This window comes from Myripristis murdjan, chromosome 23 (genome assembly GCF_902150065.1).
Source record: "Myripristis murdjan chromosome 23, fMyrMur1.1, whole genome shotgun sequence".
Classification (NCBI taxonomy): domain Eukaryota; kingdom Metazoa; phylum Chordata; class Actinopteri; order Holocentriformes; family Holocentridae; genus Myripristis; species Myripristis murdjan.
Window position 1 is genome coordinate 16,048,315 of NC_044002.1, and position 27,483 is coordinate 16,075,797.

General features: G+C 42.6%; 2 protein-coding genes across 7 annotated transcripts in view; both read right to left on the reverse strand.

The window, feature by feature from the left end:
- strip2 (striatin interacting protein 2) overlaps nt 1-14,254 on the reverse strand; it is a 43,081-nt gene extending 28,827 nt beyond the window's left edge. For both annotated transcript variants that reach the window (XM_030045404.1, XM_030045403.1), the window contains exons 1-3: nt 14,020-14,254; nt 7,682-7,751; nt 5,886-5,960 (exon numbers count right to left, since the gene is read on the reverse strand). In XM_030045404.1, coding sequence (XP_029901264.1) covers nt 5,886-5,960; nt 7,682-7,751; nt 14,020-14,130 — 256 coding nt within the window. In that variant the 5' untranslated portion in view covers nt 14,131-14,254. The remainder of the gene's footprint in view (nt 1-5,885; nt 5,961-7,681; nt 7,752-14,019) is intronic.
- A 3,099-nt stretch (nt 14,255-17,353) lies between these two features.
- ahcyl2b (adenosylhomocysteinase like 2b) overlaps nt 17,354-27,483 on the reverse strand; it is a 51,935-nt gene continuing 41,805 nt past the window's right edge. For all 5 annotated transcript variants that reach the window (XM_030045405.1, XM_030045406.1, XM_030045408.1 and 2 more), the window contains 6 exons: nt 27,339-27,433; nt 26,049-26,147; nt 23,229-23,297; nt 22,988-23,066; nt 21,665-21,785; nt 17,354-20,333 (listed from right to left, as the gene is read on the reverse strand). In XM_030045405.1, coding sequence (XP_029901265.1) covers nt 20,327-20,333; nt 21,665-21,785; nt 22,988-23,066; nt 23,229-23,297; nt 26,049-26,147; nt 27,339-27,433 — 470 coding nt within the window. In that variant the 3' untranslated portion in view covers nt 17,354-20,326. The remainder of the gene's footprint in view (nt 20,334-21,664; nt 21,786-22,987; nt 23,067-23,228; nt 23,298-26,048; nt 26,148-27,338; nt 27,434-27,483) is intronic.

Here is a 27,483-nt window from a genome sequence, read left to right on the forward strand (position 1 = left end):
CGTCCTTTTCCCCTTCCTCAGAGAGACGCTTCAGTTCAGACCACTGTGTGCTCCTCCACCACTGGAAATGTGTACGTGTGCCAGTCGGGGATTTTACTAACAGCGCTGCTTTGAATCTCTATTTCATTTCCTACAAGTGGAGCTAACTGACTGTGTGATATCGGTAGGAGAAATATATTTACTTAACGCTTTGAAACCTGAGCAGATTCATTTGATTTCTGTGGAAAAAATGGCAAAAAGGCAATGAGTAGCTTGACAAGGCATGACCTGAAAATTAGCAAGAAATTAGTAAAAACTTACAAGAAACTGACCCAAAAATAGCAAAAAAAAAAAAAAAAGCAACAAACAAAACAAACAAATAAAAAAAGGAAATGATCTGAAATCAAACAACAAACAACAAAGAAGTTCTGAAATAAAAAAAAAAAAAACAACCAAAACAATTTAAATAATATAGACAAGAAAATGACCTGAAAAAAAAAAAAACACAAAATGAAAATATGTTTTCCTGTAACATATTAAGCCAACATTTTAAATATATAATTATAATAATTATAGTTTTCGGGACATTTTTCTCCAAGTTTATTTTTTTCTAACAATTTTATATTGTTCTTCTTTTGTTCTTCTTCCTTCTTTTTTTCTCCAATTTTCAGCTTTTTTTTATTTTTATTTTTTTTGTTTTAGCTAGACTCCACGTCATGTTCTTGTAACCTTTTCCTGATTTCTCACTAATTTTCAGGTCATTTCTTGCCAAGTCGCTCAAAAACACAGCCACAATTTAAGGTTGGGTTTTACTGTTACGAGGCTATAGCACTAATGCTGATTGGCTTGTTAAGAGTAAAGTAAGTGGATTGTTCACTTGGATTTAGGTCATTTTAACTCTGGCAACTGTGGAAGGAACGGTGCAACACAAATAAAACAGCGATTCCTGCCGTTGTCCATTCCGCTGCATCATCAATGGCAAGAATTTTGAATTATTTTTCTTGAATCTCAGCTTCAGTATAATTTGGTCTTGCCCTGGGATCCATGTTCATTAGCAGAACGTTAACAAATCCTCGTGCACCCCAGTTTCTCTGTGTGTGCTTTCACCTGGAGTGCTTTTCCCCTCACTCCTCATTTTTCAGTGTCACGTTCACCCACCTTCTCTCACTCGTGAGCGAACTCAGATTATCAAGGGGAAAAGGTTGCCGCCTTAAAAAGCTTGCCGGTGCGCAGAGAAAGAAAAGAAGGCACACACACACACACACACACACACACACACATACACGCACACACACACACACACAGTAAGGAACACGTATGAGCAGCTAGGTGACCTCTAACTCGCTCATTAAGGGGTTTCACAGGGGGAAAAAAAGCAGAGGGAGGTAAAGGAGGTAAAGGAAGGGAAGGGAAAATGATGAAAGAAAAAAAACTGGAGGGGAGAAAGAAGAGGGATGATCAAAGAATGAGGAGGAGGAGAGGAAGGGAGGATAAAAAAAGAACATGAGCACAGAAAAGGACAAAAAGTAAAAGAGGCAGATTGGACTTTAAGTTCTCCAAACATTTGGAAGCTCTGAAGACAGAAATAAACCTCAATCAGCAGAGACAAACGCTTCTCAAAATAACTAACATGAAGTAGAAAAAACTTGAAGAAGGAACTGAAAATGTACATAAAATATGAATAAAAAAAATAAAATATAAATGACATTAACTTCTTTATTCATTCATTCATGACCAGGGCACCCTGCTGGTCTACTCAGCTGATTACATAAGACCCTGTATTCTCTCATTGTAATCATATTTTTCATAATATTCATTTTCAAACACCACTTCTGATCATATTAGGCATACCACACCAGAGGATAAGCACATTATTCTTTTTACATCGAGGGAACACATCACTGTGCATGTTGCTGCTGTTTCATGTTAGATATACAGTTTGTATTTTTGATGCCAACACTAATATCAACTTTGTTAATGTTTTAAAATGTCAAAATATGTTTGAATAACAGAGCACCTTTGGAAGCAGCTGCCATTATTTACTGAACTATCAGATGCTTCTTTTTCTAATATAACAAGTATGGAAATGATTATTATTACAAAATGTACCTCCCCTCTTACCCATTCCCTTTTTCCACCAGGTTTCAGTTTAAATGTAAAAACTGTTGTTCTTTAGCTCCGCCCACTGAGGTTTAACCCAACCAATGAGATGTATTTGCCTCTGGAGCAGGTCAACTCCAATTTCTCCTCGCTGATTGCTGCTACTGTGATCTTTTTTTTTTTTTTTTTTTTTTTTTTTAACATCATGTTCCCACCTACTCTGGAAATGGCAGTGACAGAGTGATGAAGAGAGGAAGCACACACACAAACACACAAACACACAAACACACAAGCACAGCACAGAAATCACTCTTATGAGGCAGGAGTGGGGGGAAAAAAATGGAGGATTTGAGTCAAACCAATCAAAAGACAAAGCAAGCACTCAGGACGGTGACAGTGAAATAATATACAATCAATTCCATGTGGAAGCCCGGCATAAAGTCTAAAATTCCTATAAGCCTCTGCCAGAAAACATCCACAAAAAAAAATAAATAAAAAAATAAAGCCAAAAAGCAACGTGTCTCTTATTTTGGAAACGAGTCAAGCCTATTTGCCGTTCCACTCTGGTAAGCCGGCTATTCTTAGACGCCTCATTTGGCTAAGTGGACAGCAATAACCATTGGACAGCGCCGCATTGGCAGTATCATCGGAGATCAGATGGATCCTCTGCTGCTTAATAGACTCCAGCTCGCTCTGTCTACTCAGATCAGACGGAGGGGAAAAAAGAAACAAAGAATCCCTGTCAACCCTGCCACTTTTTTATAGTGCGAGAGGCTTAAATTAGACATGATAATCACAGTGATTTGGGTGGGTGGGCGGAGGTCAGGGGGGAGGGAGGAAGGGAGGGAGGAAGGTGGGGGGGGGGTCTGATTGGGAATTGATGGGGAGTGGCGGATGTGCTAAAACATTGATGAACACACACATACACACACACACGAGCAGACACACAAAACAAACATGAACCCGCTCTCTGTCATGTAACACGCACATGTACAGTGTATACAATCACACACACACACATGCACACACACCACCACAAAGACGGTGATGCAGAGAGACAGTTGTGTGCTCTATCTCGGCGAAACAGCAGCCGGAGGAGCCGGCGTCTAATCCCGCTATTCAGGACTCCTCAGCCTGGAGAGGAGGTGGCAGATAAAGAGGAGGAGGCTCGCGTCCCTCTCGCTGCTGTCCCGGCTCGTTCCAGTCCAAACAGAGAGCTGCTCTTTTGTCTACATTCACTGCGTGTGTGTGTGTGTTTGTGTTGTGTGTATGTGTATGTGTGTGTGTGTTGCCGAACTGCAGTGTTTCCTCTTCCACTGATCCATTTCTGGCAGGTTAGACGATGTGAAATAAAGCCGTGGTTTCTAACCTCGTCGGCTTGTAGCCCACCCCGAAAGAAAGTGGCACCTCCTCATGAGCCACAATACATTTATTTATTTACGGTTTATTTGATAGGGGTCGATACAATGTACATCAACGCAAGCATCATCTTGTATTGTGTAGCTGATACTAATTTGCAACACCCCTCCCGAGAAGGCTTTTGTAAAAATAAGAGAATACATTTTAAAATTAATTAATAAAAAAGACAGCAAAATACAATAACACACACGTTTAGCAGTTACATAACTAGAGAAAATTCTGAAAGGCACTTAGTTGAAAGCAGAAGAAGTAAAGAAATCAGGTTTAATGCTTAATTATTCAGGATTTGGCAGCTCTCTTAAAAAAATGATGATTTACGATTTCTTCTAATTTTTAGTCAGAAAATATTTATTACCTCAAGAGAAAAAAGCATTTAAAGCTGCAATCACAACAACCAGGAGTCGACTGACAAAAACGTGGAGAGGCAAAAGGGCCGACTATGAAAGAAGCCAATTCCCGCATAACTTTTTCAGCTGTGCACTGATTTATTTCAGGGAGTTTGTCAACGTTTCGGCCACAAGGACTTTTCTCAAGGCTTCTCTTTAGAAAGGTTCTGGTGATGCATTTTTGGTATATGTCTACTTTTGCTTCAAACTGCGAGGAATTAATAGTGAAAAACAAGGACAATTTGGTAGCGAATGTTGAAAACCAGGACATTTTAGTGTTAAAGATATGTGTCGGGACTCGGGACACTCAGATTGAACCCGGGACGGTCCCGGACACAACGGGACGTCTGGTCACTGCAGTATCAGCTCATGCATTTGTCAACTGGCCCCGACTTAAACTGCCCATTTTGTTCGTTGTAATCGTAATGAAAATCTGATGGCAAAATCATAATCAGGTATCAGGAAACAGGTATTTTTTGGGGGGGTTAAATATGAGGCTGAGAAACACCGAACCAAAGCGCAGTTTCTTCTCACGAGGCCGTACCGACAACAGTGCCATGAGAAGCTGATCTATCCTTGGTTTATTCGTGAATCACTCGGTGAGGAAGGGCAACCCCGTCTGTTATTCGCCGGGATTATTTATTCACCGAGCGCCACAAAAGAGCCCATCTTTGCCGTGCGCCGTCGTCTTCTCATGTCACATCAATCGGCTTCAGATCACAGCGAGCCGTGTTGTGGGTCCGAGGTGACAAAACCGGGTTCAGCCGAGTTGAGCAAATTGATTTTTCAAAGCGCGGCTGAGAGATGTGAGCCGAGTTCAGTGCCAAAAGTAAAAACGCTTCGGCAAAAAAAATAAATAATTGAAAAAAAAAAAAAAAAGCCTTAATATGTTGAAATATTGAACTCTCTTGCTTACATATACAATAATAAAACTTGCTAAGGATCAGTTTAAATGAGGTCTGTTTAAACACAAGGAACAGAAACTGAAATAAGCACAGTAGCTGATATCTGATCACAGCTGGATTGACAAATTACTGCTTAATCTATGTTTTTTGGTCAGCTCAGATTAAATACTTCTTATTTTTGTAACTTCAGTTAGTGCAGCTTTACATAAAATCTACATAAAAGATGCTATAAATGTAGAAGTCACGGTTGATTGATGGTCGTTTCATTTCTTGAGAATATAGTTACTAACCTGTTAGTTACAACTGTTTTTTTTCATTAACACCACACATAAATTATTGTTTATGATGAAATTATTAGTGTCAATATAACAGTGATTATATTTACTCCCAGTGGTGTCTTGTATTACCTTTCCAGGGCAGAGTTGTTGAGTTTTGTGTTGGAAAAGTAAAACCTTTCACAAAGACGTTCTATCTACAGGACTTTGTTTTGCTGGCATCAGCCCTCCATTTGAGCACTTATCAAGCACTGAGCCGACACTAAATTTGACAAGCGGGACATTCAGAGCTGCACAAACGGTGTGTCAGTCAGCGGCTGTCACACCACGGCAGGACGTGTCAAGGTCTGTGTGATAAATAACAGCAGTGGTGATGCAGCAGCGCTCGCACGGGAGGTGACAGCAGGCGCTCGCTGCACTGCATGGGATTCTGTTTGATACAGGGCTGCAAACCTGGAGCTGCACAGATGAAATTGAGAAAAGAAAAAGTGTGTGTGTGTGTGTGACTATTTCTGTCCCCATTTTCTCCATCTCTGACACACACACACAGCAGATCGGTGCTGACAGCTAACTTTTGTCTAGCTCTCCCTGTGAGCCAGTGACAGAGAGGGGAACGACACACCTGGGATCCTTCAGGTAATCATCTCTCTCTCTCTCTCACAGACACACACACACACACACACCCTTGTTTATCTGTCTTACTGGCTCACTCTCTCCCGGAAACACATTAAACACATTAAGGGATACGCAAACAAAAAGCTTAGCTGAGGTCATGCAGCAGACTTTACACACACACACACACACACACACACACACAGTACCATGGCTCTTGAAGTCTTCCTCAAAGTAGTCTCTGTTCAGGGCAAACTCTGGTTCCTCTGTGTAACTGTACAGCTCTGTGAACACACACACACACACAGAGAACAGAGTAGGGCAGAATGCAATGCAATACAATAGAAACAGTAGGAAACGGTGGGGTTCATTAACACCCAGAGCAGCTAAAGGTAAACAGGTACTAACATCTTCTGACTAGTCTTAGAGGTCAAAGGTCAACAAAAAATACGGCTGCAAATGAAACTACATGGTAGATTGTCCACAACTGTTCTGGTGTCACTTCCTTTGCGGCAGACAAAGATAAAGTCTGAGGTCAGTTTTCTCGGTTTCACAGAGCTGCTCTGGGTGTGGCTCGGTACTACACACACACACACACAAGCACACACACACACACTGGCAGATGTGTTTTTTTTTTTTTTTTACTTCCCGTTTCACCGAGCCACCTCTGCAGATCTCGGCGTAGGGATCTGTCACATCGCCGTGTAAATCCCTCTGCATCTCCTCCCACTGTGATAGGAGTCATTCCTCTACCCGGAGGAGCTGTCGCTACAACTGTCGGCCTGTGTTGGTGCCTGCATGTGTGTGTGACTGTGTGTGTGTGTGTGAGTGTGTGCGTGCAAGCCACTGCCTCTAAGCAAACACGCTGCCACTTGCCATCCACCAGCGAGGGCAATTATCTTGAGTTTAAATCAATGCCATTATTCACTGTCCCTCTCTGGTGTGTCTGCTGCCTCTCACAAAAGTTGCCGGTGCAGAATGGGAATTATGTAAACTCCTCGCTGCCGAGCCATCAGTCCACTTGTGTTTTCCCGCTCATCTGTCACTTTATGTCTGCCATCTGCCATCATTCGACTCTTGTTTTTAACCAAACTTGTAGTTTGCGCCTTAACAGTGACCGTCTATGCAAATGCTGCTTACGCCGAAGCACTTCTTATTACTCATTTATCATCATACAGTGTTTTACATCCTCTTTGCAATGTAGGTGTTGCAATTTGTCTTGTGAGGCATCAGCACCGATTAAAGGGACAGTTCCACCCAACGCCTCCAAAAAAAATAAATAAATAAACAAATAAAGAAAAGAAAATGAAGAAAAAGAAAAAAAATACAAATTTCAATTCAATTCAGTTCAATTTTGTGTGATTTGGTGAGGTTTCCAGTCTGTCTCTCATCACCCCAATGCAATGATGCTGGGTGGATATTCTTTTGTCTGTCCATATTTTACATGTGAAAAACTTACTTTCCAAAAACAATGGCACAGATGCAATCCACAGTCCTTGAGGAGTTTTGCTGCAGACTGTTTCAAACTATATCCATCCACCCCCCAATGAGTACAAACTGGAGGTGGACAGATGCAGTTTGCCAGTGTTCTTCGGCAGGAAATAGTTCCCCACAGCATTCAAGACGGCTGTGGATTATGTCTTTTTGGGAAGAGCTGTTGCTGCTGAGCTTTTCAAACGTGATTTTTCATCACTGCCAAACCACAGAAACTACTTGCATGGACCGACTGGGGTAAATGGGAAAATCTCTCTTTTAGTGTTTCATCTGCTTCTTTAGTGAATCAACCTCCTTGTTGCACTGCATATAAAGGCAAATCTGAATCTGATAAAGCCACACTGAGTATAAATGCAGAGAGCTCTGTATGAGAGCCGTGACTGGGATGAAAGCTTTTGCTGCAGTCACCACGCGCTGGTCAAGGTTTATGCTTTCTTTTGCTTTCTTTTTTTTGTTTGACAAGAACAAACAGTCTGAGTTTCTGTTGAGTCTAGCGGCTGGTCCGTCTCACCTGAGAGCTCTGCGGTCAGGCTGTCCGTGTCCCCGTATTCAAACTCCAGGTTGGGGGACTCCATGGAGCTCTGCCAACGAAAAGAACCAAACACACAAGCACTGAAACCGGAGGAAAGAGTACACAGTGACAGAAAACATGCACTTCTTGGCGTCAAAAAAAAAAAAAAAAACACCCACGCTTTAACAGACATTGAAAACATACAGTAGGCTAGTCCCATTTTTTTTTTTTTTTTTTTTTTTTGCGAGACCCACCATGACGCTGCACTCGATTTGCAGTCACACATGCACGATTCAGCTCCACACATCACCCACACACGCTTCAGGCTCTTTCACAGTTTTCCCCCCCATCGGCACGGTTTATGTGCTCTCCGAGTTGCTGATTGGCCGCTGGACAGGGTGTCTCCAGGCAGCCTCGATAAGCCATTTACATTTTCACACCTAGACACGAGCTGCTCATAATGACAGGTGCTTAAGGGCACTGTGGCAGGACGTGTGGCTGCTGAGGGACACTGCTTCTGAGTGTGCCCAGTGTTGCGCAAGCCACATCTCAATTACCTCCAACTTCTCCAACTTGTCTGCTTCTCTTCAGACTGACATCCCGTCCGCTGTGGTCGGTATGGATTTAATGATGGAAATCAAAGTTGAATGGTCGGAGTGGATTCATGGATTCACCTCGTCAGCGTAGCTCATTAGAGAATATAAGCATCCTTAAGATTTCAACATGCCACCCCAGCCAAACAGTAACAATACAGCGCTGCCGGCACAGTGGAAGGAGTGAAGAGGAGGAAGGGGGGGAGGAGGAAGGAGCAGGAGTCAACGCTGCCTCCATTTCAGAGCGGATTAGCAGCTGGATCCAGTCGAGGGTCTCTCAAGGCTCTGACATTAGTCTCACCCCATGATTAGCACGTGCTCTCCAGACAGCCTGCACACATGAGGGGCCATGCAAACACTCTCATAACTCCGTGCAACTGCACCAACACATATGATCACCACCTGGGGAAAACCTTGTATCTCCAAAATGTCAAACAAAAGGAAATCAGCGTGGTTTTTTTAGCCTTTTTGACAATATTCAGCGGTTACTAAAAGGGTTTCATAAACTCAAGTGAAGAACGACAATTGGTGCTTTCATAAGATATTTACACACAAGAAATGCTGATAAACAGTCATTACTAATGTGGATGTGATGACTAAGCAGGTAGAGGCAAATGCCAGAACAGCTACAGCAGACTAATAAGTTCAGAAATCTGCTTCCCTTTACTGTAATGAAAGTCAATCTAATGAGGTTGCGGCTCTTATTCAAGAAAACACAAGTGCTGACGCCTTTAAAAGCAAAAAAAAGACAACATTAATGCCATATCTTGATATTAAAATCAAGTCTCAAGCCATGATATCGATATATCGCCCAGCCTGGAGTGGAAAAAAAAAAAATCAACACAACTGGTAGTTATGAGATTTCAACACACACATACACACACACACACACATTTGCTGCATAGCCATCGAATGAGACAGACACAGACTCTGCCGAACGAATTCTTCTCTCAAATGTGCAGAAGCAGGCAGTTTACAGTGTGCATAATTACATCAAGGCCAGCACAACAATATTAAACAAGAAGCACGCAGCCACATAACCCAGCCACTGACGCTGTAACACAGTCATGAAATGTGGCGACAACTTGCTCATGCACAGAGACAACGGAATATATCGTGTTATGCAGAGTTTTGTCAGTGAAACCTGAGCTCGATTTCTGTCGGGTACGGTGGCAGTCTGATGGAAAAAGAATTAGGCCGGTGGTTGAAAGATTGCCGGTTTTAATCCGTGCACCTTTTGGGCAGGGGAAGTGAATTTCCCCAATTTGCCCACGGGGATCATTAAAATTTCATCGTATGTTAATGAGGAATATTCTCGCCCCCGCTGTGGCAGCGCTGCGAAGCTCCAAGGCGCTCCAAGTGTTTGATGTGTCTAACACTGTGACTACTCCCCCCGGGCCATCCCTGTAAATAAGGATGTGTTTCCTAGTCAGCATAGTTAAATAACTGTTATTTAACCTGCCGTGTGTGTGAGTGAGAGTGTGCTGTCATGTAACTGTAACCTATAAATATCCATCTGGAAAAGGAGTCAACGGCAGTTTGCACTCCGGCTTATTTACGGCACCGAGTCAAACCGTGTCGATTTTATCTCATCAGTTTGCACGTGTAAACCGGGAGGAGATGAGAGCCACTTGGGAGTGCGGATGACTCAACAAAAACTACCTGCAGCTCCGAGAGTGGCTCTGAGCCGCTGGGATCATGGGCTTTGTTTTGGACATGTCACACTCTCCACAGATTTTCGCTTTTTAATCTCCACTTCTCCTCCTCTGCTCACTCCAGTGCATGAAAAAGAGACATCAGGCATGCTGGTCTCATAGTTAAATTGACCTTTATGTCAACAAAAGACAAGAGGTTTCCAGAGGTGGAGGTAATTAATTGCATTTACTCATGTTACTGTAATCGAGTAGGTTTTTGTGTACTTGTACTTGTTTTGCCCAATTTCCTAAAGTCAGTCATTTTACTTTTACAAGTACATTGTTGGAGTGTTGTATTTCGATGACAGATTCTGGAACCTTTCACAATAAAATGTCAGTCAGCAAAGATGAGAGGAGGAATCCGGTTCTACTTTGTTGATGCACTTTTTGTCATTTCCAATGAGAGGTGTAGTGCACCATGAAAAACTGCAGGTGATCGATGGAGGCGAGGACTATTTACAGTCAAGGAGTACGTATCGGGGAAAAAAAGGGAAATAATATCAGTGGCAATGATAATCATGTAGACTCAGCCATCATTATGTGTCAAAGAGTCTACACATCAATCAAGCCTTAGCAATTGTGCGCAATGCACCTTTAAGAGAATCTCATGTGAACCGTGCTCTCTCATCCTTTTCTCAATGCAGGGAAAAGATCCGGATACAGTGACTGTTTTGCAAAAGTAACTCAGTGACTTTTACTCCAAGTGCATTTTAAATGAAGTACTTTTTTACTTTTACTTCAGTAGATTTTTACAGCAGTGCTTCTACTTCTACCAAAGTAAAACATCAGCAAAGTAACAGTACTTCTACCTGAGGAGCACTTCGTTGTACTCTTTCAACCGCGGCAGCCGATGTATCCATCAACAGCCATATTTTCTGTGAAAGTGTCCTTGAGCAAGACACTGAACCCCCCACCTGCTCAGCCAACCTCGGATAGGTTTCCTTTACTTGCCGGTAGCTGTATATCTGACAGGATTTCCTCATCTTCAGCGTCCTTCGATATACAGCTGTCCTAACTACAAATGTCAGAAGAATCAATACTTACAGTCAATGCCAAGTAAATACTGCAACATTTTGAAGACAATAGCAATACTAGTGTTTTAGTATCTGTAGTATCGACATAACTTGATACTTGACTGTAACTTGAAGCACTCCCAGTCACGCTGACAGGACTGTAAATCAAAATGAGAGCGCACAATCACGCCATTGTATTTGTTCTTACAGCAGGACATTTTATACAGTTCCTCTGCCCTGAAATATTGGGCCGCTTTGTTTTCTGCTTGAAGGCTGCAGGCCAATGTTGCACTTGTAACTCAATGTTCTTATTCTAATCGAGCCTGCGTGTTTACCTGAAACGCATAAAGGTCCTGTTTTCTTGTCCATGTTTATATAAAAGTTGTTAGATAAAGGAGTGGGTGCTAAAACGGCTTTCTCTTTTTGCATTTCACTGACATCAGCTACCAAACTCCTTAAGTCCAAAGGGCTGAAAATCATGCAAGTCTTAAAAATTCGCGTGAGTTTCTACATTTCTGGCACATGTTTTCCTTGCCGATGGTGTTTTAGCTGGGATAGCGGAAAAGCAGTGGGCATCACAATGCTGATAGCCTTTATTGTTGAATGAAAGCACATTGCATTAAATTATTTTCAGTCTACCATTTGCACATACCATCTGCTTTTCTGAGCATAATTAATCCCTGCTGACTTGATTCACCGAGCTCAGAAGCCAGAAAAATAAATAAATAACATAAATAACTCAGATTCGGAGGGATTTCAACACCTTTTGACACGTTTTTTTGTCACAAAACAATCAATGCCTATACAAAAAGTCGGTACGGTAGTTTTCCAGTAAGCAGCTCTAATGATGAAGTGGGCTCTACTGCTGTGCGCTCCCTGCCCCTAAGCGCCCATAACAACCTGAGACTTATTATGGTCTGGTTGACTTAATCAGTGTTGTAGCCGTAGGGCAGCTGTTCCAACTGCACAGCACCACAACGTTCATCCACCACTGCCACCGCACAATCCTCTCTATTTAGCCCAACGTTTGATGGTTCAGTTTGTTAGAAAACAAGCAGGCTGGTGGAGAGCCGGGCTGCTGTGACCCCGACAGGACGGGGAGTGGAGTGAGGAGGGGGGGGGGGCGCAGTTGCATGTGGCATTGTTGTTGTTGTTGTGAACCTGAAGTGAACCTTGCTTTTAAACCATCTGAGAGGAGGGCGTTTGATGCAGGACCGTGCAGGACGTCAACATCCCTCGCTCCTCCATCTCTGTCACCCTGATTTTCTCCCTCCAGCCGCCCAAATATCTTGCTTCCCTCTCTCTCCCTCCAGCCTCCCCGCTTTCCCGTCTCTCTCTCTCTCTGTCTGTCGCCAACTGGTAATGAACGCTCGTCCTGCCTCCAAACTGGCACAGCCTCTGCTCGCCCGTACGCACTGTGCCACATCGGCGGACAAACACTGGGCACAATGTCAAGGCAGACCACCCGCACTGTGACCAGTGTATGCCACACACACACAGCAGATGACCACTGTGTCCAAAACTAATACATGACCCACAATGAAAGCCCTCCCACAAGGAAAATCTGGGGTGATTATCTCTGCTTTTCGGTGTTCAGGCGCTGACTGACAGGCTGGTGTTTGTCTCCATTTACATACACAGATTTGACCTGGACAGAAAAATCAATATAAACAGTGACAGGATCCCGGTCCCAATGCAGACACTGGTTTAAGTGTCTCTACCCAGCATGGCGGGGAACATCACCACATGGCTTTGGCACTAAGTGCTCCAGTCCATCAAACCCCCCTGTCCTCGAATCCCCCGGCTGCAGGGGGGAATATGCTCCAATTCCCTCAAAACCATTTAATGTGTTCATAGAAAACATATTTCTAGAGGATATTATTGACTGGGTCTTGTGCCTCTGTTCACCAGCCCTGATGTAACTGTGTTGAACAGCCCAGAGACGAAAATGCATCTTCTTTTCATTTTTTCATGAGGGGGTTGAATTATTACTTTATGCCACTGGAAGAGCTGTTGTCAGAGGGAGCGTGAGCTGTGTTGACTTACAAAAAAAAAAAAAAAAACAGGCTACAACTTAATGGCGGCCCATAGAGCCCAATAAGCCAAACACAAAACGTCTATTCATCTCAGCATAAAAATCGATAGGAAAAATGCATCTGTGGAAAGGCTGCCCCAGTCTCCTCAGGTGGATTTGTGGCATTATCAATTTAGCGCTTTGCAGACACCACAAATCAAAACGTAAACAATCATGCATTAAAACAGGCTTCGAGACACAAATCATGCCCTCACAAGAGCCATTCTGATCCTGTAATAAATCCAACGACCCAAACATGAGAGCAAAACTATACATCCCCATCTTAAAGAAATCAGAAATCAAAACATCAACAAACATGGCCAGCAGATCAAGCATGAATTGAAAGATGCTTCACAAAGCCATTTAAAAAAAAGAAAAAAAAAAGAAAAAAAAATGCAGTTTAGGATAAAAAAAGGGATGTCATGAAATATTTAGGGAATATCATGCTGATACCATAAGAGACCAAAGCAATAGCCCACCATAAGGTATGGTAAGGTCATTATAAATTCTACTACCACACACACACACACACACACACACACACACACTTCAAGTCCCTATAGGAATATTATATGATATAGTATTTTTTTCGTTAAAGTGGTCTGGTCCTGACAGCAGCAGCAGCCACATTTCACCACCTGCATTTTCCACGTTGAAAATCACTGTAGGATTACTGCTGGGTTATTTATAGGAGCCGGACGCCAAAATAACACCTCGGTGTCTGCCTGCCTGCCTGCCTGCCTGCCTGCCTGCCTGGCTGGCCGCATGCTTCCGACCCAAGACAGCCTCCCCACTGCATGAAAAAGCACATTAGGCTGGTTTGAAAGCTCCCCAGCAACAACACAGACACACACACAGTGACAGGACACACACGAACCCGCACACACACCCCTCCAGTGCGTTCCTATACTCTAACCATGGGTGCTGTAGTGGCCGATTGTACACAAACGCCTCTCGGATTTACCTCCGACTCCTTCTGCTGATCCTTGAACACATCTTTCCCTTTCGGTCTCTGTCTGTCGCCGTTACCGTTAATGTTATTAATGATAGGTACCTCCATGTCCTCTGCCTGCATCTTTGACGGTCACTCGGCTCACTTTCCCCGCCGCGGATAGTGCATACCGGTCCGGTGAGGCGCTGAGGCTGTACCGCACCGACTCTGGAGTCCAAGTTGAGGATCTCCACCTCCTCCTCTTCCCTCTCCCGCGGTGCGTTTGATACGCCGTCTCGCAGCGCCGCGGGAGGGCGGGGCTAGAGCGAGAGCTGCAAGGCGGAGCGGCCACCGTGTCAGCAAAGGCAAGCATCAGCCGGGCGGACGCAAATAAACCCATGTCGTGTTACAAGGGGGGTCAATAAGTGAGCGTTGCGGGGCTGATGGGTGATAATGCCGCCATGCATAATTCATAGCGCCTCAGTAAGAGCAGCATTACGCACGCTGCCGGCGAGGGGAAGAACCTCGCAACTCCCGATTGAAGTGGTTTTCATGTTTCCTCCTCAATTGAAAGATCACATGAACATTCCCTAATGACCTGTTGGCCTTTGAAAACCCTCATGGAACAAATTGGACAAATTGGACTGGCGTCAAGCTAAATAACAAGGCTGTTATTGCTGCATAGTTGTGTTATTGTTTTCGCCCCAACAGGGAAGTGTCCCTATGCTTGTTGTCAGTGACTTCCCTTGCAGAAAGGAACCATGGTTAACCTATAGTACATTTTAGACACACACCAAGGCCTATAAAGTGCATGCTGCATTCACACTAATTACAGGAGAATGATTGCCTGGTCATTTAGGTAAAAACATCCCATTACCTGTGATAAAGTAACTGTAATTTCACTAACCTCCCAAAGCAAACACCTCGAGGAATATTATAGAGATTTTTTTACATGGGGGTTTTGGACAAGGTCAGTATATTCATGTTGATTGTAAATGGCTGCCAGGAAATTACAGACCAGCATCTGACTGTGTGAGTGCTCTCTGCAAAGCACTTTTCATACGACCTTGCTGGATGAAAGCGCTTTATAAATGAGTTTCACTTAATGAGATACTGACATTGACCGTCAAAATTTGGAGGAAAAAAGAAAAGAAAAGAAAAAAGAAGTGCACATCTCCATAAGTGAGTTGTGTGCAAACTTGAATGACTAATGAGTCAGAGCTTGGAAAAATGTTTTGTGATTAGGGATTCGCAGTTGTGCACGTCAGGTTGCCACTGTTTACCTACACACGGGTTTTGCTGAGGTGCCCAATGCATGTTGAAGGCCTCCTGACTGTTGCAGAGATCAAACCTGTGAGTTTCCAGTGACAGGACACTCTGTACGGTAACATCACCCCTGGTTGGATCCTAATAAAAGATGTAGCTTTCAGTTGTCTCCCATCCTGAAATGCTACACCACTAAATATGAGCTAAAACTATATTTTGTTAACATGCAAAACAAAAACATCACTGGAAACTTCACTTAAACTGGAATTGAACTTGAAGATAATATGCACAATAAAATGAAAAATACCAGTGTGTGTTAATATTGGGATAGACTGAGCTTTACATGTTGGGTACCTGCCAAAGTGGCTGAGCTAGACAAACAGCAGCAGCTGCCAAAACCGGCCACCTTTGGCTGATGACTAATATTGATTTCTCAGCTTGGTGACAAATCACATAAATATGAGACAAGCTGATCCTCCTCGGAAAAACAAAAACAAACCAGCAGCGTAACACAGTCTGCTGTCCAGGTGGCAGGACGCCCCCTCGGTGCCCCGTCCCGTCCCTGGAGTATAAAGGTTGGGCTGGAGGTGGGCTGTCTGGCCGGTCGCTCTTCTCCTCTTTCATCCTCCCCTCAGAGGAGCGCCTGAATTATTGATCAGTGGAAGTGGCTGCCACGGTGCACGCCTACCCGCCCAATAGGCTTTACGGGGCGTTAAAACACTTAAGATGATCAGATTGGATTGTACAGATTAATTAAGGCGGGGGCCGGGACGATGTCGCCCTGCTGTGTGAACTTGACCACATGGGGATTCGGGGGACGGGTGGTGGGTTTCCTCATGATTAAATGAATCTTGTGATTGAACTGATTTGGACAATCAAAGCTAAAAAAATCCAACAAACCAGATTACCCACAAAGCATGCATGAGGAGGGTTTTATTTTTAAGCTGGAGATGAGGCGTAACAAGCCTGTGGTTCTTCACTAATGACCTCGGTGAAGCTGTTGCTGGCCGTAAAAAGGGGGCTCATGTTAAGTGCCTTGGAATTAAATGGAGAGAGGGATTGATATGGAAAGTGAATTAGTGTAATGCTCTCTCTTCACGCTGACCTGCTATTGAGCAAGGCACTTGAGCCCCTGTTGCGGTAATGGAGTTGATTGGGTTGGATTGTGAAAAAGACCCGGAAGAGCTCAGCAAACCTGTTCCTGGATAAACAATGATTTTTACAGCCTATCATATGTTTTAATGCATTCATAACACCATTTGCTAAATGTGACACATTCTCTCTTCCTTTGAGTGATAAAATTTGGGTCAATTTAAATAAGAGCTTGCCTTGTAGATGGAAATGTCTCCTCTTGTTCAAAATCTAGGTCTGTTTAACTCCATTTACAAGTATTACTCATGTACATAAATTTCCTGCAGCCTCAAAATATGCGCTTCTGCACTCTCACGTCATGTTGGATTGAGTTCTCACAGTATCAGGATGGACATTAAGAGTGAGAAAACCAGAGGAAAACCTGAAACTAGATGCCTTGTGTTACATTTAAGGGCTTTAAAATTATATCTTGATTCCACACAGGTCTAACTGGCCCTTTAACCCTGAGAGAGAAACAGATATTTATGTGGCAACAATAAATGAAGGCTTGCAGGCAGCTGAACTCTGTGTGTGTGTGTGTTTGTGTGTGTGTGTGTCAGAGATGTCCCTGCGTGAACACTGGCTGCTGGCTGCAGGGCATGTGGTGTGTGTGGGAGGACTTGGATTAGGTCATTATGGCCGTGACAGACAATGGCAGCTGCACAGAAGTGGACTCCTCAACAGAGACACCGAGTCACTGTCACAACACGCTGGAATAGCACGTCAAAAATATAAATATCTATTGCAGCAAGGGGAGAAATAACTAGGGTTCAGTTTGTGCACGGTGACATAGGGGTTATTTGAGGGGGGAAAAAAAAGTTTGAATCTGAAATTCACAGCAAAATATCTTCAATTCTTCCAAAAATTTCAAACATGAAAAATCCAAAAAAATGTTAAATAGATAGGATGCATTTCAAGTTGCATCTTTTCCCGTTAGATGGAATACACTGAAAAAAAGACAGCAAGATGATAACAATTTTTTACATCTTTATTCATTAAGATTACAGAATTTTTTTTAATTATTGCTCATCTACCATTATCACTTGCAATATTTAAACATAGGTTTTTATTTTATTTTTTTTAGACAACTTAAACATGTTTGAGAATTTTGCCAGTTTGCACTGTATGAGGATTTACAACAATAAATACAGGAGTTGATTCTGCTTTTTGTTCCTATACTTTAGAGGTTGTCATATCTGTATATTATGTATATACATATACGATGCTGGTGTCGTCCCCCTCCCACCCATGTGTTGGTCAGCTCACGGCCGACAAAAATGGTTTCTCCCCCTAACGCACAGGCTAGGATCCTGAGGCAGCTGTTAATGAAGCAACCATGTCCTACAAAAAACAGGAGACTATTTGTGCACAAACACACAGAGACAGACAGAAACACACGCACGCACGCACGCGCACACACGCCGGTGCCTTTTAATCACCCCGACTTTCTCTCAGGCAACCATATACCCATTAGCACATATTCACAAACACAAAAGGAAAAAAAAATAAGACTTAAGACAATGGGTATAACAACTACATCGACAAGAGATCATCATAAACTACTTTAAAGAGGTGATTCTCAACGGCACGAGGAGACAGAAGTGGTATGGACGTGGGTGACAGAGAGAGAGAGACAGTCAGAAATGTACAAACAGTGGCTGGGAACAACGTGAGATCGATGTTGTATGGGTGGTGATGACACAGTATAGGCCCTTGTAATTGCATGGTGGCATAGATTTATGTGCGGGGTTCCTAAATGCTTTAAAAAATATGGTTTCCAGTCCGTTTCTTTCAACTGAATTTGAAGATTTGAACAGTATTCTTTGCAATGATGAAGTGTGCAGGCATACAGGTGTGTGTCAGTAGACTGAGTAAAAAGTAGTCCCCCCCCCGTATGTCTACAGACACTCGGTGCAATTTCTGACTTTTCAAGACCATGGAAGTGGTCAAATTGATTTTCCAGACTTGAGCAAACTTTCCAGACCTGCATGTGTTGAAGCCTTTCGAGACCACTCTGTTACGGCAAAGCTGGCAGTATCTCCCAGCAGGCTAGCGGGGAATCGGATTGGTTCAGGTGCAGAGCCCGTAGCGGCCGGATGCACTGGCTGTCAGGTGAAATAACCGTCACGACTTTCTAATTTCCTCCGTCGGGTCAGCTGGGGACGAACTGCCGAGGATGAGGACTGTGCTGCTTTTTCATAGCAGGAGAATTCAGTCCCCTGTTGAGAAAACAGGAGGAAACTAGAAACTGCTCAGGGAATGACATGTTGACTTTGAAGAGCTTTTAAAAAAAAAAAAAAAAAGGTGGAAATTCCCTTTTACTAAAAAAAACCCCACACATTTGCAAAGATTGGAAAATGTGTGCATTTGGTGGAGATGTCAAATGAAAAAATTTAGGTTTCCACTTTCTTACAAATTGCATGTGATTCTTTTCTGTTAATGTGCTGATTCCCTGGCATTTAAACCCATGTACCCCTTGACCATGTAGCTGTAGGTACCAAAAAAGATTGTGGTTTGTGTAGCAAGTATAGTATATCTCAACAGCACCATACTTTTAAATGAGGACCTGATTGAAGGAGAGTATTTCAGTACCGGACAGGCAGCAACGTACTGTACATTTGGTATCTCTTTCTGTAAATATTCTCTGTCACAGTATTCAAAATGACGGTTTCAGTACATTTATTACACTTAGTATTATCATAGAACATTTAAATTGCTTATCTTTCTAATGACATAAGTTGATTTTTTTTCCAAAGGTAATGATATAATAGATGGCGCAGGAAAACAACAAAAAAAAAGATAGAAAAATCTTAATTTCTATATAAATATCTAAATATATACCCCTTGTAATGATCTGACAACCTGCCATGCTTCTAATACAGTATAGTAATTCATGAAAAAGGAAAAACAAAACAAAAAGAAGGATAGCCTCTCACTGGCTGAAAATACTTTTTCGTTACTTCAACACTGGTGACATGTGAGCAGCTGGAAGCCGAGAGCAAAGTTAAATAGCCAATGAGATGGTTTCACTGCAATTATGAGTGACAGGTGGGAAGCCGGGGCCTCCGTCCCGTCACTGTCCAGTCATACTAAACGAAAATGATGAACTACAGTTTGATCTGAGGGAACAGAACGCATAAAAAAAGGTTTAAAAACAGACGAAACAGTAAATCTCAATGAAAACAATGAAACAATCAAATTAAAAAAAAAAAAAAAATAGAGAGATATGATTGGACCCTGAGATCCCGCCTAACCCCTCCCGCTAGGTCTAACCCCGCCCTGTCAGTATCACAGAACAGAAAAACAAAATCACAAGTAGAAAAGAAAAGACAAAAAAAAAAAGAAAAAGAAAGAGGGACAGGAAAAAGTGTCCATCACTAAATCTTCAAAAATCATCTTCATTCACACAGATTTTTTTTAAATGCTTTTTTTCTTTTTTTTTTATATATCTCTTTTTAGCGTCAATAATGTCATCTTTAGTAGTTAAACAATAAAAGATCTGGCAAAAAGGAAGGGAGAGGGGGGTGGAGGAATTACGTACGACTTGACACACAAATGAGCGTCGAAAGAGAAAGAGACGATGGCGATGAAATGATGGGGAGGAGGAAGAAGAAGGAAAAAAAAAAAGAAAAGAAAACATCCTCCAGGAGAAGATGTCGTCACGTAACGGGGCGCTAGCTAGCAGCGAATGGCAGGAGCAGCTCCGCAAAGTTAGAGTTAATATCATTATTATCGTCGTCTAGCGTGAATAAATAAAACGACTGCCAAAAGCGCAGGGAAAGCCACGCCCCTCCCTCCCCGTCCTCCCCCCTCCCCCCCGTATATAAAGCAGGTGTGTTGACTATTCTGTCCTTCCTTCCTCTCCTCCTCTTCCTCTTCCTCTCTCTGGGTCTGTGCGATTTGTGGAGTATTGGTATTTCTTCAGTCCAACCTTGCCATTGGTTTAATACCTGGAATAAAAAAAAAAAAAAAAAGGAGAGGAGAAATTAAGTCAGGATGGAAGTCGCTCCTCCTCTCTCGCCCCTGAATTTTGAGTGTCCTGTGTGTGTGTGTATGAGTGTGTCCGCCCACTCCCAGGTGGGCCGCCCCCCTCTCCTGTCCCGCCTGACACTGCAGCTCGGTGGCTGATCATCATCTGCCTGCGCTGAAGCCTTCTGCTGCTCCTGCTGCTCTCTTCTTTTGATTCATGCTTTGTCTGCTTTTTTGTCTGTTTGTCATATCTGCCATAATCTGCTCATGATTAGATTTGTTTTGATTTCATTTCATTTAAATGACAGCTAATAATTAATTAATTACTCAGTAAAAATGAGTAACAATTGTTTTTTTTTTTTTTTCCTTTTGGTTGTTGTAGTGCATTTTTGTTTACTGTAAACTTTAGGCCTGCAGAGTGATTAAAAAGGACCATACCAGTGATTTTACATTATCAGCGTAATATCGACCAATCGTATATTCTAGAGTGCCGATATAATTTTTCCTGCCTTTTATCCAGCTGCTGCTTTCCATTCATTCCAGAGTGATATGAAAATTAACTTTCCAAGACTGCAAACTTTCCTCACTCCGCCATTCAAATTGGGCGGAGTGATACGGTCTCGCTGTCAGAAAACAGTCCAAGGAAAAAATGCTTTACACAGCCAATCGTAAGACATTCAGAATCACTGGTATGATCCTTTGTAAACGAATGCAGTGTTTATGAATCTTCATACGCAGAATAAACATCACCCAATACTTAGAAAAGCCACATATTCAAGTAAACAATTTACTGTTAAGCTGATGTTTTTCTTTAAAATAATAATTAATATCAGTAACAGGGCTTAACATTAACAACAGCCACATGCCAAATGCTTGTCATTTTGTTACTGTGATTGGCAATTCTCAATTTGACTCATCATTCTGGCAAATAGTCAGCTAGTTTTCACTCTTTCCTACTTTGGGAGCTACAGATTTCAACTGGCTGGCTAAAATACTCATCTCTTAACTTCCCTGTGTTCACTTCCACAACAGCTGCTGTGAGATATAGATACGTATATGTACTGTATATCCGAGCACAGCGGTCACCACAGTCAGATGAACAAATCTGTTAAGTCACATAATTAGGTATTTAGCTGATGCTCGCATGACTCAGTGAGCAAGCTGGTGCAGATTCAGTGTTTTGCTCAAGGACACATGGCTGCTGATAGATACACGATGGCTGCTCCACGACATACATGAGTCACATTTTTCATGCTGGATCATCTCTCTAACCACTTGAAGGTCTGAGGTGTGTTGATGAGGTTAATAATACCTGTAGTAGTTTGGCTTGAAGGGCCCGTTCTTGTTCAAGCCCAGATACTTGGCCTGTTCATCAGTCAGCTCGGTGAGATGGGCGTCAAACGTAGGGAGATGTAGGCTGGCCACATACTCATCTGGATGGAGAAGAGAGAGAAAAGAGAGTCAGAGAGACGGGAGGACAGCCAGACGTGGAGACAGACAGAGAACATGTTAAAATTCACCGAGTGTCTGTAGTTGATTAGTCATTCAACTGTGAGGAGGAAGGGGAGATCAGGGATGGCTCTGGGATTAGCTGTCTCTTTTTATCCATCTCCCTCTTCCTCTCATTTTATTTTCCTCATCTCACTTTCTCTACCTCCCCCCATCCTTTCTCCCATTCTTTCCTTCCTTCCTCAATCCTCATGTCTCCGTCTCTCCATCATCTCTCTGTCAGTGAGTGCTGTAAGCAGCAGCAGCCGACACTGACAGGATGACCTACATTTGTCTCCCTTTCTCTTTCTTTCCGTGTTTCTGTGTGTGTGTCTCTCTCTCTCGCACACACACACACATCAACACACATCGGAAGGCATAAACTGTGATAGGTGGTGCTGCGGCCAAGCTGCTGGCTGCATACACACAAATGGGATTCATTCCACTGTAAATTACGCGCTATCAGGGGAGACAGCTCTGAATGGGGCAGATGAGACTGAATGCATTGTCTACAGAAACAGGGGCAGTACGCCAAACAAAAACAAACCCTCTGTCTGCCCCAATACTTCACTCCATCAGTCCATCTCCTTGTTGGTGGCTTCTGAACTACTCATGGTGACTGTTAGGGAAAATGGATCAATGGGTCTGTATACCTCAGGGTGTGTTTATGAGATAATGCAAACATTTCCTTTCCTCGATCATTGATTTTACTTCCTATTCTTGCCCAAATATGCTTGGCAATGCTGCTTATGTAATTTTTCATTCTAATAAGCAGCCACAGCCAGCCTACCTCCCGCTCTCCCTGTGTGTTCTCCAGTCAAGTGGTGTTGCCAAGGGCTGAGTGTGTTTACTGTGGTTCAGAGGAGTGAAGGAGTGTGAGGACAGAGCTTTGGGCAGCTCCTCTGATACAGACGAGAGGAGGGGGGGAGTAGAGAGACGGGAAAACAACACAAGTGCCAGCTGAGGGCTTTAAGGAAAGAGAGAGAAAGAGATACATAGATGAGGGATAGAAAGGGATTGAGAGATAGGAGTTGGAGAGAGGTTTAAGAGGCGGAAGGAGAGAAGACGAATACGAAGACGAGCACTGAGTGCATCCAGCAAGAAACACAGATTTGAATCGAAAGTGAGATTGACAAATGAGTCTTACCCATTTTCTTGGGCAGCAGGTAAACATCCTGCTTGTAGCGTCCCTCTGGAGCATTGTACAGCTCTATCAGAGCCAGGGCCTGGACACACACACAAGTGTTACTCTCACACACAACTTTATTTTTACGATTTCACTTTATTGGACTGACAGTTAAATAGAGAGCAATATTACCAAAGCAGTATAGTGAATGCAAAATACATTCCAAGTGTTAAAAATCAGAGAGATTAATCAGTTGGTTGACCTGGGTGGTGGCCGTGATGGAGAGCACAAATGTGGGCACAGTGGAACAGCTGAGGTTCAGCAGACGACCCTGGAGAGGAACAGAAAGATAAGAATTTACTACAGAAGGAAAAGCCCACATAGTTTCTTAGCTTTTGAAAACACAAAGTGTTAGTTTGTGCTGAGACTAACACAGAAATCTGCCTTTGGGATAAAGCAGTTGGGACGTCCCAGTGGTGAATGTATTAAACCACTGTTTAATCAGAAAAAGTGCTGTGTTGGAGTACTTGAGAGAAACAATAAAACTAGCATACAATACAATTAGAAACTGACTGTAAATTGACCCAGTCCACTGGATTATTGCTAGTATAGCTTTATAAGCTCCATTTATATTTTCTCCTCTTTGATCTGTGTATTACCACCATCTTTAATCACTTCAGATTCACATCAGTGTCTTGAGCACTGTGCAACTCAAACGAAGACTGAGAAAAATCATGGTGGACCATGGTTTGTTTTCTTCTCTCAAGTGCTTCACTGTTGTTGCTGTCAATAAACTGTGAAATGCTGCATTGCAGTCAGTGGACTGGGAGAGCCCAAATGTTGCAGAAAATGAGGTAGTTAGTATGTAAAACTGAAACTCTCTGCAGCGAGCAGGAGAAGGTACAGCAAACGGCTGTCTTGTTGTCACCTGAGAAAAGCAGAATGGATACTGTTTACTTCTTCTTCCGTACACACACACACACACACACACACACAAACACACACAAAGGGCATTATGCACTCTCTCACGTACACCTGCAGAGCTATGAAAAGCTTCTTTTTTCCTGGCTAAAAACAGGGGAGATTTTTTTTCAGCCATTTTCCCCTCATAGCCCTGATTAGGTGCGGACAGAAGTGCAACATGGTTTAAAGTGTCCCCTCGAGAGCCTCAAGGCCTTTTCCAAATCAAGACTGCTAAATCTGAAAGTGCTGTGTTTCTTGTTTTGGCTTTCCATCCACAGAAAAACAAGCTCTTACCGCCCATGAAAATAGGGATTTTCAAAAATGCTGTCTATGTTGTTTAAATTGAAAACACAAGTCCAGTGTGGTAGTGTGAATGGGGAAAACAGCTTTTTTTTTGAATGCTTATGTAGGATGTCATGTGATCTTGGCTGTAGTCTAAGATCAAGGATGCACGGGACGTGTGCACAGGCATGTATGAGCTTGACAGGGGATTTTAAGTGTTTTAGGGCATTTCAGTTTTCTGGAAAATGGTCTGAAAATGCTAGTGTGACCTTTGAGTTGGACACCAAAATGGAGTTTTCAAATTTACCCTGGCTTTATGTGGAAATGACTTGAGCACCGAGCTCTTCTGGATGCTGCACAAACAGGCACACAGATGTATCCTTGCTTTTAAGAAATCTCTGATTTCAAAAGAAAAAAAAAAAAAACTTCTCTTGAGAGAACTGATAAAGCTTTAATATTAAAACTAGACACCCACTGTAGCCCAAACATTTTGCTTTTTAATAGTGGATATTTATCAACTGTTCTTGAAAATGAGCTGATTTTTTTTTTTTTTTTTTCAATTCCTTTAGTTCTTTTATTCATGCACCTTGGGGAACAGCAAGGTTTTTTGCACTTTGTCTGTCTGAAGGTTCAGACACTTATTTATACAAATTCATGAACTACACTTGGCCCTGGTGCTGAACCAATGGGACATGAAACGTGGAAAGGTTAGTGTGTGGTCGACTATCTTGGCCCAAGAGACTTTATGTGAAGAGTAGAGTGAGGGGTGGAAGAAAAACGATGAAGAAAAGAAAAATGAAAGCATCTTCTACCATTAAGAACACCAGCCCGTGCTCTCACAGGAGGACTGAAAAGACCAATTACAACCCATCATAGCACTTCTTCCAGCAGCAATTTTAGACTTTGACTGCAATAATTCTAACAGACTAGATCCTCTTAATTTTAGAGACAGAAAATGATGAGGATTTTTTTTCTTAAAAGTGAGATCTTTTGGAATACAGCGCGCTGTGAAGCCGCTTTAAGCATGTGGTTAAAACCAGCAGGAGATGAAACAGCAGCAGACACAGAGTCTCGGCCGCCTGGCAGTCTGTCTCGCTCTTTCAAACTGCTCTCATTCTGTCACACCCTTTACACACACACACACACACACCTAGTCTCAAACTGGAAGGACAGTGCGTATTGTCAAGACTAACGTAGTGTCTCAGCAAGAACTGTGTGTGTTTGTCTCTGCATATCAAAACACTTCTTCAAGATCTTAATTTCCTGACTGGATTTGAAGACTTTTGTTAATGTTCAATAAGATGCAGATTAATAGTGGTTGAGCAATATGACTGAACTAGGGCACTACAATATATGGCTGAAATATTCCTCACATAGATAAGACCACAATATGTTCTGGGCCTATATTCATATTTTTGTTGTAGGCTGTGAATCGTACTCTGTGTCATGTGGTTTTGCACACTGGGGACTCAAGGAAAAATTGTTGTTACCTGGGAAACAACTAATGGGGATCCTAATAAACTACTAATATCAAACACCAATGACTCTTTCACTACATATATAATATGTGTGTGTACCTACAGTTACTTCCCCATATGTCCTAAATGTTTGAGCATTGACAAGGAAATAATAAAATCCTGCTCTGTGTAGGAACCCTGTGTGTTTTTTCGTGGGCAATGCTGTGAGTGTTTGTGTACAGCTGGTTGCATGTATTGTTAGGGTATTGTGGCTTTAACCGTTGCATGCCTAACTAACAGCACAATCCATAATTTAGGAATTTAAAGTTCCACCGTTATAGTCCTTCTCTGAATAAATGTGTGTGTAAATGTGTGTGTACCTCAGCCAGTAGGACTATCCTCTTGCCGTCAGGCCAGATGACATGGTCCACCTGAGAGCGCACTCTCTCCCAGGTAAGCTCCGGGGTCCGCAGACTGGCCTATAGGAGCACAACATCGTCATAAACAATAACATTATCATCATCATTTTTAACATCCCTGACTTGTTAGTTCTGAATTTGTGCTGAACTGCTGGTTAGGTTTAGACGTCACTAGTCTCAAATTCACTTGTGTCTCTGTCATTTTCATTTTTCTTCCTGTTGGTGCAGCTGCACAAATGGCATTTCTTTTCCCCCCTTGCTCTGTTATAAGTGTCTTCATTTGTTCTTTTAAACTACCCAAAGCTAATCCAAAACTGAGGGGAGGCCTCATTCTTCACCCTCCTGGCTCCAGACCCATTCCCATTCTAACTAAACAGACTGACTTTTGGACGTTTTTTAACCTTTACCATGGAAAGTCAACTGAGCATACTTGCTCTTTTCCAGTAACCTTTCAGAAGTTCCTCTCCCCAATGAATAATTTCTCATCTCTTTTCTCTCTAAAAGGAAAAAAAGAAGTCTGTTCTCTCTCTCTCTTTGGTTCTTGATTTTTCCTCCACACACCTTACACTATAATATACTATCCTACTGCCATACATTGTCATTGTTAATGGGAACAGGCACACAAAGGTCTTGATCTTTGCATACCGTGTTGCTGGTTGCTTATAATTTTGATAATTTAACCTTATTCCCTGTGTGTTACAGTGAAACACCTCAGCTGAATGCTTAGAGAAAATGGTTCAGTGTGGTTGTCTCTTGTCTGTTTATTTTTGCTTACAAATGAAGCTTGTCTGACACTGATGTCAAAGTATGGATCTATGTTACAAGAGTCAAAATTGGATTTGGAAAGGAACAGTGTATCAGCCACACTGGCAGATACCAAACCTTCTTTAAGCGGCCCTTTCTCATTTGATAAATGTAGTTGTTGGATGAAACAATTAAATAGTTAAAATGATGTGCCTGCTCTGGTCTTAACAAATATGGAGTAAATGCAAATCTGTACCATAACTTAGCCTAACCGGTCAACCAGGCTCTTTATTTCTGGTTTGATACTTAGGCTGACCACTGAACCTGTAAAATGCTTTGGCCATTCACAACTGCACCATCATCACAGGCTATGTCGTCAGTCACCATGACAACAGTAATCAATCAATGCCCATGGTCAACCCTGAAAGGCAAGGTGACTGTCAATCACGCAGTCAGTGACTGTCATGGCAACACACACACAGGTTATTAGTTTGTGCGGTTACTGACCACATCGATCTCAGTGTTGGAGTGTCCCATGTTGCAAACAATGCAGCCATTCTTCATACGGTCCAGGTACTCTCTCACCACCACGTTCTTATTGCCTGAGGAGAAGAGGGGAGAGAAGAAGAGAAGTTATATCGGAGTGAGGAGA